The sequence below is a fragment of the Eleutherodactylus coqui genome, chromosome 2 (assembly GCF_035609145.1).
Source record: "Eleutherodactylus coqui strain aEleCoq1 chromosome 2, aEleCoq1.hap1, whole genome shotgun sequence".
Taxonomy (NCBI): domain Eukaryota; kingdom Metazoa; phylum Chordata; class Amphibia; order Anura; family Eleutherodactylidae; genus Eleutherodactylus; species Eleutherodactylus coqui.
The window spans coordinates 69,414,920-69,435,100 of record NC_089838.1 but is presented as its reverse complement, the minus strand read 5'-3'; the positions used below and the strand labels follow the sequence as shown (position 1 = coordinate 69,435,100).

Here is a 20,181-nt window from a genome sequence, read left to right as displayed (position 1 = left end):
AGTATCTATTACAAGAGGATACACAAAGTATTTTAGCAGAAAGATTAGTGTTTCTGGAAACAAGTACAACATTATTCCCAAGAGCTGCAGATCCAGGGGCAAAAGCTCCATTTACCCTCCTTAGAATTATATATTCAACTGACCCAAAAATGTGTTCTCGTTCCTATGAAAAACAAGAAGATGTAGCAAGCGGTAAGACCGGTAAGTAACAGGCAGATCTTAATGCTTGGGGGTCACGTAGATTCTTCAAGGTTACTCAGTCAAGGGAAAAAGTTTTTATTACAGGACATTTCTCTGGTGAACAACGGCTTCAGGTTTGCTGGCAGAAAGCAGCAATATAAAAAAGCACCAAGATCCGGTGTTATCGCCAGTAATAGCAGGACTTAGCGGAAGAGCAATTGCACATTTCAGTCATTGGTACTTAGGGATCGGGGCTGAAAAACACCAAAGGTCTCTTGTTTTTATATATATATTTTATTTTACAAAAAAAGACTTTTATGGAGCATTTTCATCATGTACAACACTGGATGGAATAACATGAATCCACACAGCTGAGACTGCAGGTAGACAGAATATATCATGCACAGAAATGGAAGCAGTGGAAGAATAGCAAAACTATTAAAGACCTGCCAATAGGTTACAAAGAAAGTGGCAAATAATAAAGGTATTTCACAAGGTAGACCGAGAGAAGCATTTCTTCACCAAGGATCTCTCCATTCTACAATTGTTGTTACTGTAACCCAGCGGATACGTTTAGAGAAGGAAGGGGCTTCTAAACCCTTCCAGTATTTTGCAGATGCTATAACAACTGATACAAAAAGATCAGCTACTCCAATATATAATAATGCAAGGGAGCTGCTCAGCTCAGAGGCGCTAGCTTACAGGATTATTGAGCAAGTGAATCTAAAAGGAAAAAGGAGTCCTAAAATGGATGTCTCAAAGTTCCTTTCTCCAGAGCTCATGTCCAGCATAGTTCAGAACTGGAAGGGTACATAATAGCTAAGTGACTGGGAACAGAGATGTAACTTGAAGCTCCTGGGCCCCACATCAAAACCTGTAACAGGGCCCCCAACTATAATGCTTTATTTATAGTACTGGGCTCCCTATATGGAGAGGAGAGGCCTTATGGGCCCCCTAAGGCTCCTGGGCCCGGGAGCAACCGTAGGCGGAGCTTCACACGGGCGTATGCGGTTTTTTTTGCCTGCGACTCAACACAATGTATTATATTATGAACGAGTCATGCGAATATGAACTGGCCCGGTATTTTAAAAAAAAAATCTCCTGCTCTGACGCAACAGTGCGTATAGATGCCGCAAATAAGCAATGTGATTGCATACGTACAGCATTTTGTATGCACCCATAGAGAAGAATAGGACTCTAACACATGTAATACACGGTAAAATAGAACACGCTGCGGTCATTTTTACACACGTATTCTACATTAATATTTATGCGTATTATACATGAATATGTATAATATATGATTGCATGCAAGTGTGAGTGAAATAGCAAAAATCTATGTATTTGAATTGCCGCGATGTACTGCATACATTGTGCGCGTAAAACACAATTCAAATACGCTCGTGTGAGCCTGGACTGAGAGTAAATTAAGGAGGAATTGCTGTATCAGGAATGTCCACTAGATGTCAGTGTTGTACCACAAAAGACATTCGTGACCCTTCAGTCTTCTAATATCTGGAAAATACAAGGAAGCAGAATATTTTATTTCTTTTATCATACGGACTATGAGTTATTCTTCATTTTGTTTTCGGTTTAACCATAACAGACAGATACAATAAATGTATACATTTAGTCCTTTGACACTTCTGCCAACTTTGTCTTGAGTAGCTGAAATCAAAGAACACTTTACTCTAATTGGAAAATTCACTATTTAAACCTTCAATTTCTGTCATGAAATTAGTAATTGTTTTATTACGGTTGTTAATTGCAGTTAAACCCCTTTTCTAGGTACATACAGGGCGCTGCCATCTAACTCTACCTCTTCAGTCCCTGAACTTTTGCATTTTTCTGAGTTCTCTATTAGTTCTCCATAAATGGTAATTGTTTTGGGATCAAGTAATTTACAATTAGAGTCACTGAACTCCTTTAAGTATCTTTACATGGAGCGATTATTGCCCAACTACTTGCTTGAAACAGCAGTCTTTAGGGATAGCCATCAACAGGGCATTGGGCGAGAAATCGCTCAGTAGTCGCGAATTGCGTTGTCTTATCTCACTGGAATAAAGCAACTAGCAAGTAACTTCTCAGTGTAAACCAGAATTGTTCGTTTTTGACTGTCTGTTTGCAGTGAATGGAGGCAGTGGCTGCAAGAGATCTCCGGCGCGCTTCACCTGCATTCAGTAGTGGATATCGCTTTTATGTGACAGCACAGGAGGAATAGTCATTGGGATACTGTCAAGTGCTCATATAGTCGTCCCGTGTAAAGGCACTTTTACTTGCTCCTCTTAGGGCGGCTAGACACGAGCATGTTTGTGCGTGCAAGTTTTACGCAGGGAATAGTTTCCAATGGGTTAATGCACACATGCCCTATATTTCTGTGCATTTACGCACCTAAGGCATCATAGGAGTCTATGGGGGTGGGCAAATGTGCACATGATCCCCACAAAATTGTGTAATTAATTGCGCAATTTCTCTGGAAAGTCGATAACACCAGAGACTAATTAGACCGCTCAGTCTCTTAAATCACAATGCGGGTGCGTCCTGCGCTGATCTGAAGTAGCCAATCAGAAGTAGCTGTCTGTGATTGGCTGAGACCCTCAGCCAATCAGAAGCAGCTCTTTCAGCAGGCAGGGATTTAAAATCCCCGCCTGCTGAAAGAACTGCTTTGAAAAGCCGGGGACAGTGTCGGGAGGACGTGGCTGAGCCCTGGCAGCTGAAGGAAGGTGAGTATGATTTTTTTATTTTTAACACCACTTTTCCTTGTTTTTAAGAAAAGAACTTATATTTAAAGCCCTTTCCTGAAAAACAATTACCGGGTTCCGGCAGCTGGATCCCCTACCGCAGCTGTCATCTGTGAAAGCTGTGATAGGGAATTCTTTATTCCCCGCCGGGATGAAGAATTCCTTTGCTGCATCTGTCACAAATGTGGCAGGTGCAGCAGGGAATTCTTTTTCCTCGCGGGGATACATCAGTGGCGGACAGGTAAGGTTTTTTTTTTACACCAAAATTCTTGTTTTTCAGGGAAGGGCTTATATGTAAAGTTCTTCCCTGAAAAACAATTCAGGGGTACAGGCAGACCATTGTCTTCAATGGAGCCGCCGGCAGCAGCCGCAGCTCCATTGAAGGCAATACACGGACCTGCATTCACGCGTGTTTGTGCACGTACGTTGGTGCGCACTTATATACGCATCTATGTACGCACACGCACAAGCTCGTGGGAACTACCTTTATAGTGTGAATGTAATGATGATCTACAGATGCAGCAACGTTTACCTTGATTGTGATAACTTTCTGCAACAAATAATCTTATCTTAAGACATTAAGAAAAAAAAAAATGTTACCTTATCTGAACACAGCAAAAGTATTATAAAGTAGTTAAAAGTCTAAATAAACTGGCACAGAAAGTTATCATAACAAAGGAGGCTGCAGTGAGTACCCTGTTATGCCACCTCTTGCCTGGGGACATGATGGGATACAGGTAGGCATGGAGGCTCCGTATGTTATTCTGTGAAACATTTGACCACAGATGTTGACAGGGTCTCTAGATCCTGCACATTTGTAGGCTGCCAACATTCGTGTCTCGGTTGACCCCATAAATGCTCGATCGGTAATAAATCTGCTAGGCAGGCAGGCCACGGAAGCTTGCGGGCAATTCATCCTTTTGACCATCCAGCTTCTCACATTCCAATAATGTGCCCTCCCAAACTCTGCTAACTGAGCACAATCTCTTGTAGACCACTAGACACCTCTTGTGTCATAGAGGCGTTTAGTGGTCAACAAGGCCTACACAAGCGGATAAAGAGGTCACTACACACAAGTATCCCCTGAGAGCCTTTTTATAGGTGGAACCTCTTTTAGGGACTCGGGTGACAAGACGGTTCATCTAATCACATCACAGGTCTAATCATTTCCATACCTGCCTGAGATGTAACTGCATGCTGGGTTTTGTAGTGAAACAACAACTCCTTGGTGCTGTATTTTTTGTCAATGAGTGTATTTTACAGTATAGCAATTTATAAATTTTTAATCTTCTATTTATGTTTTTTTTCTTTTTTTTTGCAGCGCTCCTCTAAAGTCAGCGATGATGGAAAGCAGACCACGGACCCACAAAACGAAACCTTGTCGATCAACCTGTGACCATATTTCTCAGGATCACAATGTTATTTAAGTGTGGATCAAGTTTCCTTTTGATATCACCTTTACTTACTCATCTATAAAGAATAAAATTACTTTGTAAAAACAATAGTTGTAGCACATTAGAGAGAGGACCATGGTATATCAGAATGACTTTCTTAGGATTTTTGCCCCAGTCTGTGGCAAAAGACTCAATAATGCTATTGTTTTCTGAATGAACAGTAACAGTTACACAGCTATTTCCTATTTAAAGCTGAACACGTAATGACTACATTCCCACCATTTTTGGACGGAATGATTTTGGAAATACTGCTATAACAAAGCTCCCTCACAGTGCTTAAGTAATACAGCTTGCCTCCTTCCTCTCTCTGCATAGGGCGCTCACACAAAACTCCTCCACAGACGTCAGTGAGCCATCTCTAGACACTAGTATTCGAAGTCCATGGGGGTGGGGTGTTAAAGCGTACCTAACTTTTCAGAATACCTGCGTGTATATACATGAGGAATACCAATCTTTGTGGCCATTATATGACTTGTATCCTGTATTTTCCCCCATTTTCCCCTCTGCAGGGTGTATATCTGATTCTCCATCCTCTCATGACTGGTGGGGGAGCTACTGCTGTGCTATGTGTGCTGTGCTCTATAGACTGTACACAGACAACTGCAGGGATTCTGGTCTCTTACTGTCTGTTACACACACAGATGTAACCTCATCATGTACAACAAGACTTAGTAGTGTGCATGGATATAATAGCAGCAGATATCTCAGCATTAGCTGCAGCATTCACATCTGTGTGTGATTGTCTCTCCATCCCCTCCTATGTGCATACAGTTGAATAACCTATCCCCAATTTTGCAGTCTTAGTGTCCCCTATCAATCATGTGAAAGCAGATTGTAGACGGCAATGCAGGGGGAAACAAGGCAGCACTTTACAGTGATTTTTCAGCACAAAAACCTTTTTTTAGGTGAAGAAAGTAAATGGCTATCATATACGTTGCTTGAAGAGTTAGTGTCCATTTAAGGGTCACTCAGAGTGCTGAAGTTTGGGGCAGGCTTTTCTTCGACAAACCAGGAGTAGATCCTAATGACAGCAAAAGTATTAGTACCAGTCTGAAATGTGTTAATCTGGCCTAAGGGGCTGTATGGCTTATTCTGCCATATTAATCAGGTTATTTGGTAAAATACATTTAGGTGGAAAATGAAACATTAAATTGCAATTTTCTGTAAAAAATAGTTTGAATGTTCAGTCATATACAGTCAGTATAATGTGGATTCTTGTAGCTAAGACGTTTTATATTTTTACGATCATTTTGTATCTTTTTATATGTTTTTACGCACAGCCCAAATGTTTTAGGACTAAACATTGTACCTGCTGTTTTAACAATAAAGTCCTTGCATTTACCTTATGTCTACCTCTTCCTAGCGTTAGAGGAATATTCGATTGTTTCTTAGAAAGTTGTTCTCTAGGACTTACACCAATAGCATAATAATGTAAGCAATTAAGCCCATACTTGGGGAAATGAGCGGTGTTGTGACCTTACTTCACTATATTATATGTCTAATTTGCATCGAAAAGACATAAAAGCCTCATTCATAGGTCAATAAAGGTTCTCTCTTTCCATATAATATGTAGAACATAATGAAATGCATTCAAAATTAGTGTAATCTCTATTTCATGTTAAATACTGTAAAGTTCTGCTTAGCCATCATTTTTGGAACCACCAGCTATGCAAATTATGAAAAATGCATAAGCACAAAGCTTGGAAACGGAGCAGGAAGGGCCTGGAAAAGTATTTAAACATTTAAATGTAGAACAATGTTCACGTGCTCTTTTTATGTGTTCCAGCGCTATGCTTGAGGTTGAAAGCTTGCTACTGCCAATGCACCGACTGCAGAGCCGCAGTACGGCAGTAACATGTAGGTGAATTAGAGGTTGACACTCAGCATTCCTCATAGTTTTGTGATGGATTATGGGTTAGGCCGCCTGCACACAAACCGGTCATATTCTGCATGCGGGAAGCCGTTCGACCCTGTGCCCTGCTGGCGTCCGTGCGTCATCTGTAGTGCGGATGGTCCGCACGGCTCGCCGTCCGCATGTGCAGTACAGATTGCTTTTACAACTCCTGCTTTCCTTGCATTATTGCTAGGAAGAGCCATAGTTCAGATGGCTTTCATTGACTGTAATAAAGCCGTACGCGTGGAATCCACGCAAAAATGGAGCATGCTGCGATTTTTTTTCACGCAAGCGGAAAATCACGGTCGCTGTCCGCTTGTGTGAGCGGACATGCGGATGCTCCATTGGTTTAAATTTGTGTGTAATGCCGCGGATCCTGCAATTCAAACCCGGTTGTGTGCAGGGGGCCTTAGTAGTTCCATCTGTGTGGTCTAGGACAGAAAACGTGTTCATATAATTTTAACCAGCGTTAATTATTGCTTGGGGTTAGTATGGAGCAAGCTCTAGAGCTGAGGACACAACAGATCATAGAATGGTAGAGTTGGAACCCCTGCTCAGTGCAGGATCACTAAATCATCCCTGACAGATGTCTGTCCAGTCTATGTTTGAAGACTTCCCTTGAAGGAGTACTCACCACCTCACTCAGCTATTCCAGGAGTATATGAGGTGGGTGTCATCTGTAAGAGTACAGCTGATATCTGGCCACAGTGACTGGGATCTGAGATAACTCTGATCTAGGCTGTCAACCCCTTAGATGCCACAAGTCGGCTCCTTCTGTGTCCTCCGATTGTCCCCCTTTTGACGAGATCACATGGTGACATTCAGCCTTTGTAGCAGCCTAAGGCTTCCAGGCTTGCCATGGATTTTAGCCTATTAAGCCTGTCCTGTTGCAGAGTTTAATAGGTTGCTGGAAAGAGTATAGTATACTGCAATATAGGACCACTGGTCCCCCTGTAGGGACTTAAAAAAGGAAAAATAAGCTTGATTTTTTTTAACTACATAAAACAAAATGTTAAAAAGTGCAAGATAAAAAACACCATAAAAATTACATAATTGGTATTGTCTATAAATGTCAGATCTATTAAAGTATGACATTATTTAGCCTGCATGGTGAATGCCATCAGAAAAAAATTGCACCCAATCTCCAATAAAAAGTGATCAAAATGACATACGTACTCCAAAATCTTACGTATAGAAACTACAGCTTGCTCCACAGATAACAAGTCTTTACACGGCCCTATGGACAGAAAAATAAAAGTCAGGTACTACAGTATAAAAAATAACTGTATAAATATTGTATCGCCATAACGGTACTGACCCTAATGTTAACATGTCATTTTTACCACACCATGAGCACTGTGAAAACAAAACCTTTATCATCTATCTATGAAGATGACTCTCCTAAGTTCTGGACTGGATTGGGGAGAGTCACTGGATCTTGTGTATCTGGACTTCTACAAAGCATTTGATACTGTGCAGAATAAAAGGGTGGCATATAAAATGAGAATGCTTGGTCTGGGTGAGAATGTATGTAAGTGGGTAAGTAAATGGTCAGTGAGAGAATCCAGAGGGTGGTTATAAATGGTATATACTCTGATTGGGTCACCGTTACTAGGGCTGTTCCGCAGGGTGCAGTATTGGAGGGGTTACTAGTGGGGTACCACAGGGGGCAGTATTGAAGGGGTTACTAGTGGGGAACCACAGGTGGCAGTATTGGAGGAGTTACTAGTGGGGTACCACAGGGGGCAGTATTGGAGGGGTTACTAGTGGGGTACCACAGGGGGCAGTATTGGAGGGGTTGCTAGTGGGGTACCACAGGGGGCAGTATTGGAGGAGTTACTAGTGGGGTACTACAGGGGGCAGTATTGGAGGAGTTATTAGTGGGTACCACAGGGGGCAGTATTGGAGGGGTTACCAGGGGGGAACTACAGGGGGCAGTATTGGAGGAGTTACTAGCGTGGCACCACAGGGGGCAGTATTGGAGGAGTTACTAGTGGGGTACCACAGGGGGCAGTATTGAAGGGGTTACTAGTGGGGTACCACAGGGGGCAGTATTGGAGGGGTTACTAGTGGGGTACCACAGGGGGCAATATTGGAGGGGTTGCTAGTGGGGTACCACAGGGGGCAGTATTGGAGGAGTTACTAGTGGGGTACTACAGGGGGGCAGTATTGGAGGGGTTACCAGTGGGGTACTACAGGGGGCAGTATTGGAGGAGTTACTAGTGGGGTACTACAGGGGGCAGTATTGGAGGAGTTACTAGTGGGGTACCACAGGGGGCAGCATTGGAGGGGTTACTAGGGGGGTACCACAGGGGGCAGTATTGGAGGGGTTACTAGTGGGGTACAACAGGGGGCAGTATTGGAGGGGTTACTAGGGGGGCACCACAGGGGGCAGTATTGGAGGGGTTACTAGTGGGGTACCACAGGGGGCAGTATTGGAGGGGTTACTAGTGGAGTACCACAGGGGGCAGTATTGGAGGGATTGCTAGTGGGGTACCACAGGGGGCAGTATTGGAGGAGTTACTAGTAGGGTACCACAGGGGGGCAGTATTGGAGGAGTTACTAGTGGGGTACCACAGGGGGCAATATTGGAGGGGTTACTAGTATTGTTGCAGCAGATTTCTAGTGGAAATTACACCATCATTTTGGTGTAAATCATTTAGACAAATGTATCAATGAAAGAAACAAAAAGAACAGTCAACACTTTTTCAAAAGTGTCTAAAAAGGGGGAATGGCTTTGTTGAGATGTATAATGACTAAAGTGATGGTCAGTAAGCCAACCAAGAGTTGATATACCATTAGACAGATGTGTCTAAAAACTCTCACACAGCCTGCATTTCAGTGATAGTTAGCTTATCTTCTGACGGCAGTTTCTAAGTTTGTGCTGTCTAAATATTAGAGAGCATCAGCAAATCCTCCCCTAAGTTCCTTAAAGCATGCCCACATTTTCAAGTACGTTTTTAGAATACTCTACTGTGTATATATGAGAAATTACACTATTTCTGGCCATTACATGACTTGTATCCTGCATTTTCTACCAGTTTGCCCCTCTGCATCCTGTATCTATAATTCTCATTCTTCCCTGAGTTGGTGGGTGCAGACTAGCTACTATGATGGCTTCATACACATACATCAGAATATCATCTTTTTATCTCTCTTTAGCACACTCTCATATCTAGAGGCAGCTAGGAGGAAATTATACAGCAGTACTGAAAAGTGTAGATGCAATTTTAGGATCTGTTATACAGAAATCACTATTAACAATCACAGAAAATGGCCATATACTTACTGACTAAGGAGGGCAGATAGCTGCATCCTCTCATCATGCAGGCAGCACACTACCAATTGAGGGAGCTAATTACACCTGTGAGGGACACCGATGAGACAGCCACTCACACAGCCTCTTAATATAGAGAGGATAGCTGCTTGGTGTATAATCCCTCTCAGAGTGGATACAGAGTGGCAGACCTTCTGATACATGTAGTGCACCATGCAGACCAGCAACCTATTAATGGTGCCATAATAGTTCGGCAGATTGCCCTGCACTTCAAACAGTGAACCACATTGGTACTGCCCCACTGAGCTCCCCCTGGAGTCTTAAAACCACACTGCATGTGAATGATAGATAATAAATGCAAGGAATTGGTTGGATTTTGGCCAAGATACATCAGCTCACTAACTACGTCACGGTTCCTTGCATGTAGTGGGTCCCTACACTAATATAAATGCATCACAGAAGGGGAAATATAAAAATATAAATTGCACCTTTATATTAAGAGGCTGTGTGAGTGGCTGTCTCATCGGTGTCCCTCATAGGTGTTTAATTAGCTCCCTTAATTGGTAGTGTGCTGCCTGCATGGTGAGAGGATGCATCTATATGCCCTCCTTAGTCAGTAAGTAATGGCCGTTTTCTGTGATTGTTTTTGTATTTTTATATTTCCCCTTCTGTGATATAGAAAGCACTATTAGCAGCAGTATCGGTCCGTGTCCCTCCCGTTGCTCCCCGGAGCTCCAGCAAGCTTCCTGCAGTCCTTGGCCACTCACAGAAGATGGCTTCCTGGTTATGAGATTCATAAATCCCGCCTCCAAGAAGCGATGGCTCCGATGGGTTCTCGAGCGCTGCTCAGCTAATCAATGCAGCACTGGATGAACCAATAACAGCCATCACATTTGTTTATCGAGCGCTGCATTGATTGGCTGAGCAGCGCTCAAGAACCAATCAAAGCCATCGCTTCCTGGAGGCAGGATTTATGAATTCCGTAACCAGTAAGCCAACTTCTGTGGGTGTCCAAGGGCTGCAGGAAGCCTGCTGGAGCTGCAGAGAGCAGCGGGAAGGACATGGACCGAGCCTGCTAGGTAATATGTTGCCTTTTGTTTTATGTAATGCTGCTAGGACTTATTTTCAGGTTAGGGCTTATATTTCAGGCCTCCCTGAAAAATAAGAATAATGCTTTATTCCCACGAGCGCATATGGGCCGGCGTTTTCATGGCCAGCCGATGTGCGCAACGTTGGGGGCAAAAAAACTGGTGAACCGACCTGGTATGCCGACCTGCCTCCTCCAATTGATGGCTATGGACAAGGGCCCCCTCCCCGCCCCTTGCCCATAGCATCTATTGGAGGATGTGGGGCGGACTGGCGCTTGGCTCCACACTCAAACCCCCCTCGCGTCCCGCCCTCTCCCCTTGCACAGAATGAGCGGGGAGGAAAAGAGGTGAGCCTGCACGGGGAGTGGGGGGGGGGGGGGGAGAGAACAGGACGGAGTTTAGCAGCCACACAGCCATGCAGCGGGCGACGTATTCCGGCCCCAAACATAATTCCAAGAATATGTTTTGGGGCCCGGCACTATATTGGCTTGGCTGGGCGTTTTTACGTCTCACATCTGGAATCCAATGCATCAGATCACAGCGCATATCGGCCAGCTGTGAAAAACGCTGGGCGATATGCGCTTTTGGGAAAGAGCCCTTAGGCTTACTATTAGGGTAGGTCTTATTTTTGGAGAAACTGGGTAGCTGCAGCAGCAGGTATAAAGTCTGCTGGCCTCTGTCTCTCTCCTGCACTTACTTTTACCCCTCCCCTCTCTATAAACGTCTATGGGCATCACAAAACAGCAGCAAGCATAAGCACCCCCGTCCACACACTTCCTATGATTCATCTTGTTGTGTCTGTTGCTATTAATGGACTTCATTGGCAGGAATTGTGGCCAGAACGCTGTACTGGAACACTAATTAAAAGGACTTATGTGTATCTGCAAATCTGTGTTTGCTGATTATTAAAATGCAGCAAATGATTCAAAGTTGTCCTTCCTGCTGCAGCTCTCCGAGAGAAGCGAAGGACACTTGTATCCAAATAGTGCTGCAAAGAATACCAATGCTAAAACAATATTTAACTGCTAATTTACAAGTCAAAGCAAAAAGAGTAACATTGTAGCAAAACTATAAGGCAGTATGAGACAGTGATAATCCCGAAGAAGCCGTAAGATTACAGCTGGCCCCTCTTTCTGCCACTTCAGACTAGACAGCGATTACACTTTTCCTTACTTTTATAGATCCGTCCCGCTGTGATTAGCTGTCATACAGTATATAATATGACATATAATGTACATGGTTGGCTTTGATATGGTCGCATACAATCTACATACATTCTATAATTCAGTGCATTGATCTTGTGGAGAGAAGACACTAGAGGGAGATAGTTACCAACTTTACAACGTGCTTCATTGTGAAATTACACTTCATTTCATTGTAGGTTCTGGTTTATTATTACAGAAGTGTACAACAAAGTGCAACAAAAAGGTGCAAAACTAGTGAATATCTCAATAACTTGTATACATTAAGATATGTTGTTTATTTACCACCAATGTATACTGTACGTATCAATTCCTTATGACTTCCTACTTTATGACTTCAGGACTCTGTTCACAAAGGGAGATACTAGGAAAGTATTGATCAGAGAACTGCTGTTAGGGCTCCTTCAGATGAGCATATTTTAGCACGTTTGTGCGTGCGGAAAAATCACGGACGCAAAACGCAGAGAATAGAACCAATTGATTTCAATCTGTTTATTTTCATTCCTTTTTTTTTTTGAGCGCACGGTTTCCACAGGTTCAAAAAAATAGTACCTGCTTTATCATTTGTGCACTAAAGAGGTCCATAGAGGTCCAAAGGAAGTGCACAAATGCACACATATGTACGTACATGTATGCGCAAAATCTGCAAACACTGGCACCGGGCATGTTCATTTCTACAAGGCAATCAAGGCACACTGCTTGAAAGGGCTAATTAGTTCCGGTGTGTTCTTTTTCCTGGGGTATTACGCAGCATATTATGTATCTCCTTGCATATTGCACGCACATGTGCGCACCCACAATTGACTTGTATGGGGACCATTGATGCACAAATGCGCAGAAATGTAGAGCATGTTGCTTTTTTTTTGCTAAAAATTTTATGTTATGTTAAAAATACAGAAATGTGAATGAACCCATTAACATCAATAGGTTCTATTCTCTGCGTATTACATGTGTGCATCTTAGCGCTTAAACAGATGCACATGTGTGCGCACAATTTTCCGGCCGTGAAACTCACGTCTGCAAACATGGTGAAGTGAACCTGTTGATTCCAATGGGTTCGTTTTCACTAGCTCTTCAAATGGGCATGAATACTACGCCTGAGAAAAGATAGGACTTCCTCTAACTGCACGTAGTTAATACTTGGGCACGACTGTTGAGTTTAAATGGCCCAAGAAGGGGAAAAAAATTTGTATATAGGCAACTATGCTCTATAGCGGTGAACATAGTTGCTCATAAGCCCATGGGACAATGCATGGAAAAGAAGAGAGCTGGCCTATATTTGGCTTTAGGGTTCCTGCAGATGGGTGATTTTACGCAAATTTTTTGTGCACGCAAAGAGGCTTATGCAAACCGCAGAGAGTAGAGCCCATTGATATCAACGGGTTCCCTGACATTCAGTGTTTTTGCACTATAATTTTGCTTGTGCAAAAATATATGCGATATGCTCTATTTTTGCGCACACAAAGCACCATAGAGGTTTATGGACTCGCAAACTGAACTGCACTGTTTTGCGGTGTTAATCGACAAGAACAGGGACTAGTTAGGCTGTCCACCTGGTTCAATCAGGTGTGTCCCGAACCGATGCAAACAGGCCTGGCAGTGTAGAAAAGTACAATACAATGTGTGCAAAAGCAGGTGATACCGCTCCATTCACAGCACAATCGCGTCACAGTCTTGCGAGTGTATACACGCCTACACTTGTCGGCAGGAGCCCTAAAATAGCCATTCAATTCCATAAAAAGAGAGTGTCATGCGCGTGTGAGCTGGCGTTGCAGGCGCAAAAATTGCAGTACGATGCGCTGACATGTACGTAACAGCCTGATTACTGTCCTCTTCAAACCTTGTTCATACGCAAATATGCTTTGTTGCCAGGGGTGTATTTGCGCATACACTCGTCTGTCCAAGCCCTTACACATGGAAATATTCACACAACTGCACCCATGTGCAGCCATAAATCATGACTTTTCCTTTTGGGATTTCAGTTCCGAAATCCTGCAGATTTGCAGCACATTAATCCTTTGCGTTGCAAAAGTGAAATCCGCGCTGGCAGTCCACAGCGTACATTGACAGGATGAAGATTTTTGTGCAAATTTTTCCAGCAACGTGTGGATGAGATTTCATGGACTCTCAAGCACATTGCTGGTACTATAAAATGGTAATTCCACTGTGGAAAATCCTCAGCATTTCTGCCCCATGTGGACAGACCCTACAAGGATTATCAGGTCTACAAACACAGTCAGTATTATGGCAATGATGGATATCCATTACGCTTAAATATTAGTCATAGTCAGGTTATCTTAGGTATCCATGCCACCATTCAGCTTCCAAGCATTGGTGCAGGTATAGAGGGTACTATGGTTGTATTTGCACATCGGTCACTAAAGGATTCTCAGGGTCTCTTTGTCGCAGGAGGATAGCGGTACTATAATTGGCGCGCACACCAGTCAAGGGACATTGCTACGGATTTTTAATTGTCGAAAAACTTTCAGGTGAAATCCAGGAAAAACGACCCTGAGAGACAATGATGAGATGATCTCATTGGGGGGTTGGGGTCTCTGAACAGCAGGGGTTTTACACAAAGGACGTAAAGAACGGGACAGATTTACTGCTACAGTCTAAGGCCGCTATCAAATGGGCGTATGTTAGTTCCGTATTTGGTCCGTGTTTTGGGGATGTAATATGGAGCTAATATAACTCCATGTATCTATTCACATGGCCGTGGTTTTCACAGCCATTTTTTTAAATGTGGCATGACTTTTTTTTGTGTTTCTGCCTTCTTTCCTAATGGGAAAATACAGATTTGAATTTGCTGAGTAGAAAATACATACAATACAGAGGCAAATACTGATGACCTACGGTTCTCATGTCATCTGTAACACGCCTGTCACACGGATCTACATTACAGATGTATTTGAAGACGCTTATCTGAATCCAGCCTTAGGGCTTATTCACACAAGAGCATTTGCACTGCTTATTACTTGTTGGAAATTTGTGCACAATATGCAGTGAATTGAACCCATTGATTTCAATAGGTTTGTTCACAGGAGCCTATTCTGTGCGCGCATTTTGTTCACGCAGAAAAATACGCAAGATGTTCTGTTTTCATGCATATTGCACAGAAAAAAAGCACATATTAAACCATAAATAGGGCATCCGAGCGCAAAAAGTACAGTAAAATACGCACACATGCATGGAAAAAATGCAATGCCCATTGTGCAAATACTCAATGCAATGTGTGCATAAATACGCTTATGCCCGTGTGAAGCTGGACTAACAGTTAGGTCGCTCTCACACAGCCTGCTTTTTACCGCAACACTGCTCTATTTGTGGAACAACTAGAGATGAGCGAGCACACTCACTAAGGACAATTACTCGATCGAGCATTGTCCTTAGCGAGTACCTGCCCGCTCGGAAGAAAAGATTCGGCTGCCGGCAGCAGGCAGGGAGCGGCGGGGGAGAACGGGAAGGAACGGAGGGGAGATCTCTCTCCCCCCGCTCCCCTCTGCTCACTGCCGCAACTCACCTCTCACCCGCGTTGGCAGCCAAACCTTTTCTTCCTAGTGGGCAGGTACTTGCTAAGGACAATGCTCGATCGAGTAATTGTCCTTAGCGAGTATGCTCGCTCATCTCTAGGAACAACGCCTCCATTAATCTCAATTCGGCATCATAGACCTGCGCTCGAACGCTGCATTTCCAATGCTGTGATGTTCGAGCGTTGTGTGCTCTTTTTTTCCCGCACGTTTTAGCGCTTTCTAACACATCTCATCCCCCATCACAATGATGGGGTGCGTTAAAAACACTGTCAAACACTCTACACACCATCAAAATGATGTTAAAATACTGTGATTTCGAATGCGGTGGCTAGTGAACTAATGTCTGGGAAGTATCCGAATAGATGGTAGATAATGGGAGCCTAGCAGCCATGGATAGCGCAGTGACTTGTATGACGTCTATTATTTATCGCCTGGTGCTGGCAGATTGAGTTACGGATCTTTCACGCGGGTGATTTTTCGTCCGTTTTCACGCTTGCTTGTGCATACTGCTGACAATAGGACCTATTGCTTGCATTGGGTTACCTCACATATTTTTGTGCACATTTGCGCATTCATAGGAGTCTATAGCAGTGCGCAAATGTCTAAGTTTACATAACTTATTGGTTGGCAGTAAAATTTTGGCACACATGTCTGCATTCCAAGCCATGCCATTTTCCTGTTAAGCCCACTTCTCGAGCACTGTCCAAAAAGTCTCTGAAATGCATAACAAATGTGGCCCATGGTATTAGCGCCAGTTTTTTCGTGCCATAAATTGAGCCAGAGTTCAGGAACGTTTTGCTCAGTAAATCAATGCTTAGCTTTTATTTCATTTCTTTTAATGACATTTGATACAGAATTCCTAATCATCGTATGAAAAGAACCGAAAAAAGGACTATTAAACTTGACGGTGCACTTTTCCAAACTTTTGTGTGTTATACTGTTTATGTATGCTATTAGTGACCTTATATCTGAAGTCGCTGTATGCTGTCTCTTGATATACCGTGTTCTTATAGGGTACATAGTGAAATAAGGAGCTGGCCCTTTAAGAAATGTATCTGCCTTGCTGGTACTACTGTGTCCTCTACAAGTGTCAGGGAATGCAGGGAGCGCTGAGCTGGGCTCATCCTGAAGGTCACACTTCTGGGAGCTGCTGCGATGAGTCATGTCTATTTTATATATTTTTACTGTAAATACGTACACATTGCCACTGGCAGAAACCTTCTGAAACTGCTCATCAAAGCCAGGATTGCGTTATGCTCAAGATTTACTCAAAACAAGACCAAAGTTTACCTTGATCCAAGGAACGTGCAGCGGGTGGCATGCAGTGTAATATGCTGCAGGCTGTCAGTGCTGCTCAGATGGGGAGCATTCAGTAAGACTAGATGAGTTCACTTATTATATACAGCACCTCTAATCAGCTTATTCCAAAAACGCTTCGTTTTTAGACTTTCAGTCCCAAGATCCTTCTTTCCCCATTGTTCTTATAGTTCCATAAAGTGACAGCTGCGCACCTGAGGAGAAGTGGAGGTTAATGAACAGTAATACATGGAATAAAGATTCTCTCCCGGCACAGGCAGCTATTGCTTAATGAGAATGCAGATCTACAGTATGGGATTAATGATGGCTCTGTTACCCCAGGCCTATATTCTTATCATCTTCACAGTAAGCAAGATCTAGCCTTCTCTTGGCAGGGTGTATCCTAATTTCACATTGACAGTGATCTTCTATGCTAAATAATTGGGTGATGAAGCAGAATCCATTGTAGTCTTTAGAAAATGGCTGAGGATATTTCCCCGGCTTTATAATTAATTCCTTGTGCCTCATTTCCTATATCCAGTCTTAATAATTAGATTTCAAAGTGTTACCCTTTGTAAAAACTCTGGAGGTGCTGCTACTAGTTTCCCAGCAAGTGGTATATAAATCTATACCACATATCTGTATATATATATATATATATATATATATATATATATATGTAAAATCATGCTGCGTAATATATAATGTACAGCAAATATATCATATTGCCCAATAAATTATTATTATATGCCATTTTGAACCATATCATAAGAAGACGACTAACTAAATGTTTCATGCTGTTTCTGAGCTACATTGAAAGAGTGAAACACCCTACATTTTAATCGATTACGGTAGCAAGCATTACATTTGCCCTTTTAGAAAGCTGATCTACATAAAACCCCAACTAATTTGGTCTATAACGAGACATTACCTAAAATGGTCTAATATTCATTGTTTTTTTTAGCATTAAAATTGATTAAAGTGCTTTATAATTAAAGATCTCATTGAACATTATACAATATTCTGATTTTCGGTAATATACAAATATATTATTACCCTAGTACATTATATATGAACACCAGCAATGACTGCTATATATCGAGCCATTAACAATAACAGAAACAACTTCATATTGTATCAGTAGAGGATATTATAGCAATTCTGACAACTATATTTTGCACAGGAAGCAACGAGGATGAATATCAATGTTAATATGTTGTAGACATGTATGAATCTAAGTATATATTGTAGCACACTAAGGTGGTGGATGATATGGACAAAGGCTTCCGGTATCCGCATATATCATTCTGCATCAGGTTGGCCCTCCATACTTTGTAGTAATATCTATCAAAAAACTATGAAAGTCACTTTGTTTCAAAACAAATGGATGTATGTGGGAAATTGTAGAAGAATCTTACTTATTTCCAGGGATGTGAAGTCACTTCTCGCCAGGACCTTTTTGGTAGCTCGCCACCGCCTGTGATAGCAGCGCCTGTTTTCCGTATATAGAGACGGACGTGTGATATGACTGTGTTTGTTTCCATTACATGGTAGGACTTAAATTGTGACCAAAAGGTAACACAATAAGAATGTTTAGCGGCCAAGATTTTCCCAGAGGCTGTCACAAATAAATCATTAACAATTTGTCGCAGTTTTCTAATTTTACCAAACATTCGGTAAGTCAATATTATTATTGGTTTATTTACTATAATCTCCCGACCGCTAGAATCTTAGTGAAACAATAAACAGCAGTGCTGTGTACAGTACTTCTGGAGTTATCGCCTGTAGTTCCAAGTCATGAACATTTACTGAAAACAGGGCTTAGAGTTGAATCACATCATGTGTGGAAGGTCTTTCTACTATGCATGGCATGGTTAAAAAACATGGCCGCCGTGGAGACACAATGGCCAAAACAGCTTTTATAATAAGGCCTTATACTCTTCTTATCGTATATCTATTCATACATATCAAGTACAAAATGAAGACTTATGTTTCATGAAGAGAGACATAGTCACATATATATATATATATATATATATATATATATATATATATATATAGTATTATATTCCATTAAACTTAAAATTAAAGCGGTATACCAGCTGATGATAGATCACCAGTAGATGATCGGTGGACACCTGCTGCTCGAAGCCCTGTAGATCAGTTGACTTCGAAGTCCTCAGTCACAGCGGTCAATGCAGGAAGCGGAATATGCTGACCACAGAGGATGGTGCGGCTCCTGTTGAGTTGAATGGGAGCTACGCCTGCAATACCAACCTGTGCTGCTGTGCTATGGACAGCACTTTCTGCTTCCTGCACTGACCATAGCGACAGCAGCCTCGGAGTCAGCTGATCGATGGAGATCCGAGCGGTGGGTGTTCGCCAATCATCTATTAATGACCTGTCCGTCATCAAAAGAAAAGATGAAAAAGTCTTAGAATACCCCTTTAACTTACATGGTAGATGAACACAATTCTGCCCCTCAACCTAGTTTGTCATACAAATAGTTTGATTCATCCCATTATATGTCTCCTATTAATCTGTATTACCATTGAAAACGAAAGGCCTGGGTAACTTGCTGTCTGTTGCTGTTCTGTCTACGGTTGAGAGGTTAGTGTATGCCAAACATTCATGTCCTCATAGGAATGTACCCTAATACACCACTGATGACATCAAAAGCAAACAATTTTATTAACAAGGGGATATAACAATTTAAGATACACTTCTCTTGGTCATTGATTGCTCAAAAGGGTATTATATTAAGCCTAAAACTATGACTTGACCATGGCATAATTCTTGATATTTCTGCTGAATTCATTCTTATTTCCTTCAGCACATTTACATAAAAAATAATAATTTTATTATTTGTTGTTGCTGTTGTTAGTTGCTTAGTCGTTCATGACCCTCGTCAACCCTAAAGGCGAGCACCCTCCATGTTTTCGGTTTTGCACTGCTTCTTTCAGTTGTGTGATATCTATGCCAGTATCCGCTCTGACAGTATCAGCCATCGTGTCCTTTGGCTCCAGGTCTTCTTTTGCCACTAATCTGTCCAAGCATTATAGATTTTTCTAGCGACTCTGCTGGCATTACATGGCCAAAATACGTGAGTCTGAGTCCGGTCATCTTCCCCTCCAGTGATATATTGGGTCTTATACGATTCAGGACTTCTCTGTTTGTTACTTTTGCAGTCGAAGGCATTTTATAATTTAAAAATAGCTAGAATAAAGAAAAAAGTTCTTGAAATAAAATGTGTTAAAAATCAAAGTTGCTTTATTTTTAGGTTTTTCAATGATTTCGCACCAATTTTCTGGTATAAATACAATGGAGACATTGATATTTAGACAAGCTTTTTGCATGCTGGTCTAAATAAACTCTGTGCCCAGCTATGAGCTACAAATCTATGAAGAGGCCTAAACTTCGTAATACATTGGCCTATCTGATGGTACTTCAGTGGTCCAGATAAAAAACTATGCCAGCTCCAAGCTAGAGTAGGTTTTCGATATGATCCACACCAGG

The 20,181-nt window shown here is 42.2% G+C and overlaps 1 protein-coding gene and 1 long non-coding RNA gene across 3 annotated transcripts in view; one reads left to right on the top strand and one right to left on the bottom strand.

Moving 5' to 3' along the window:
• The window catches only part of DOCK2 (dedicator of cytokinesis 2), a 677,690-nt gene extending 671,980 nt beyond the window's left edge, over positions 1-5,710 (top strand). For both annotated transcript variants that reach the window (XM_066591098.1, XM_066591097.1), the window contains exon 52: positions 4,243-5,710. In XM_066591098.1, the coding sequence (XP_066447195.1) occupies positions 4,243-4,317 (75 nt within the window). In that variant the 3' untranslated portion in view covers positions 4,318-5,710. The remainder of the gene's footprint in view (positions 1-4,242) is intronic.
• Positions 499-18,186, bottom strand: LOC136611458 (uncharacterized). The gene is made up of 4 exons (XR_010790274.1): positions 18,084-18,186; positions 16,660-16,880; positions 7,446-7,506; positions 499-1,695 (listed from the first exon to the last, which is right to left on the bottom strand). It is a non-coding gene; the product is annotated as an uncharacterized lncRNA (long non-coding RNA).
• Between the last annotated feature and the right edge of the window lie 1,995 nt (positions 18,187-20,181).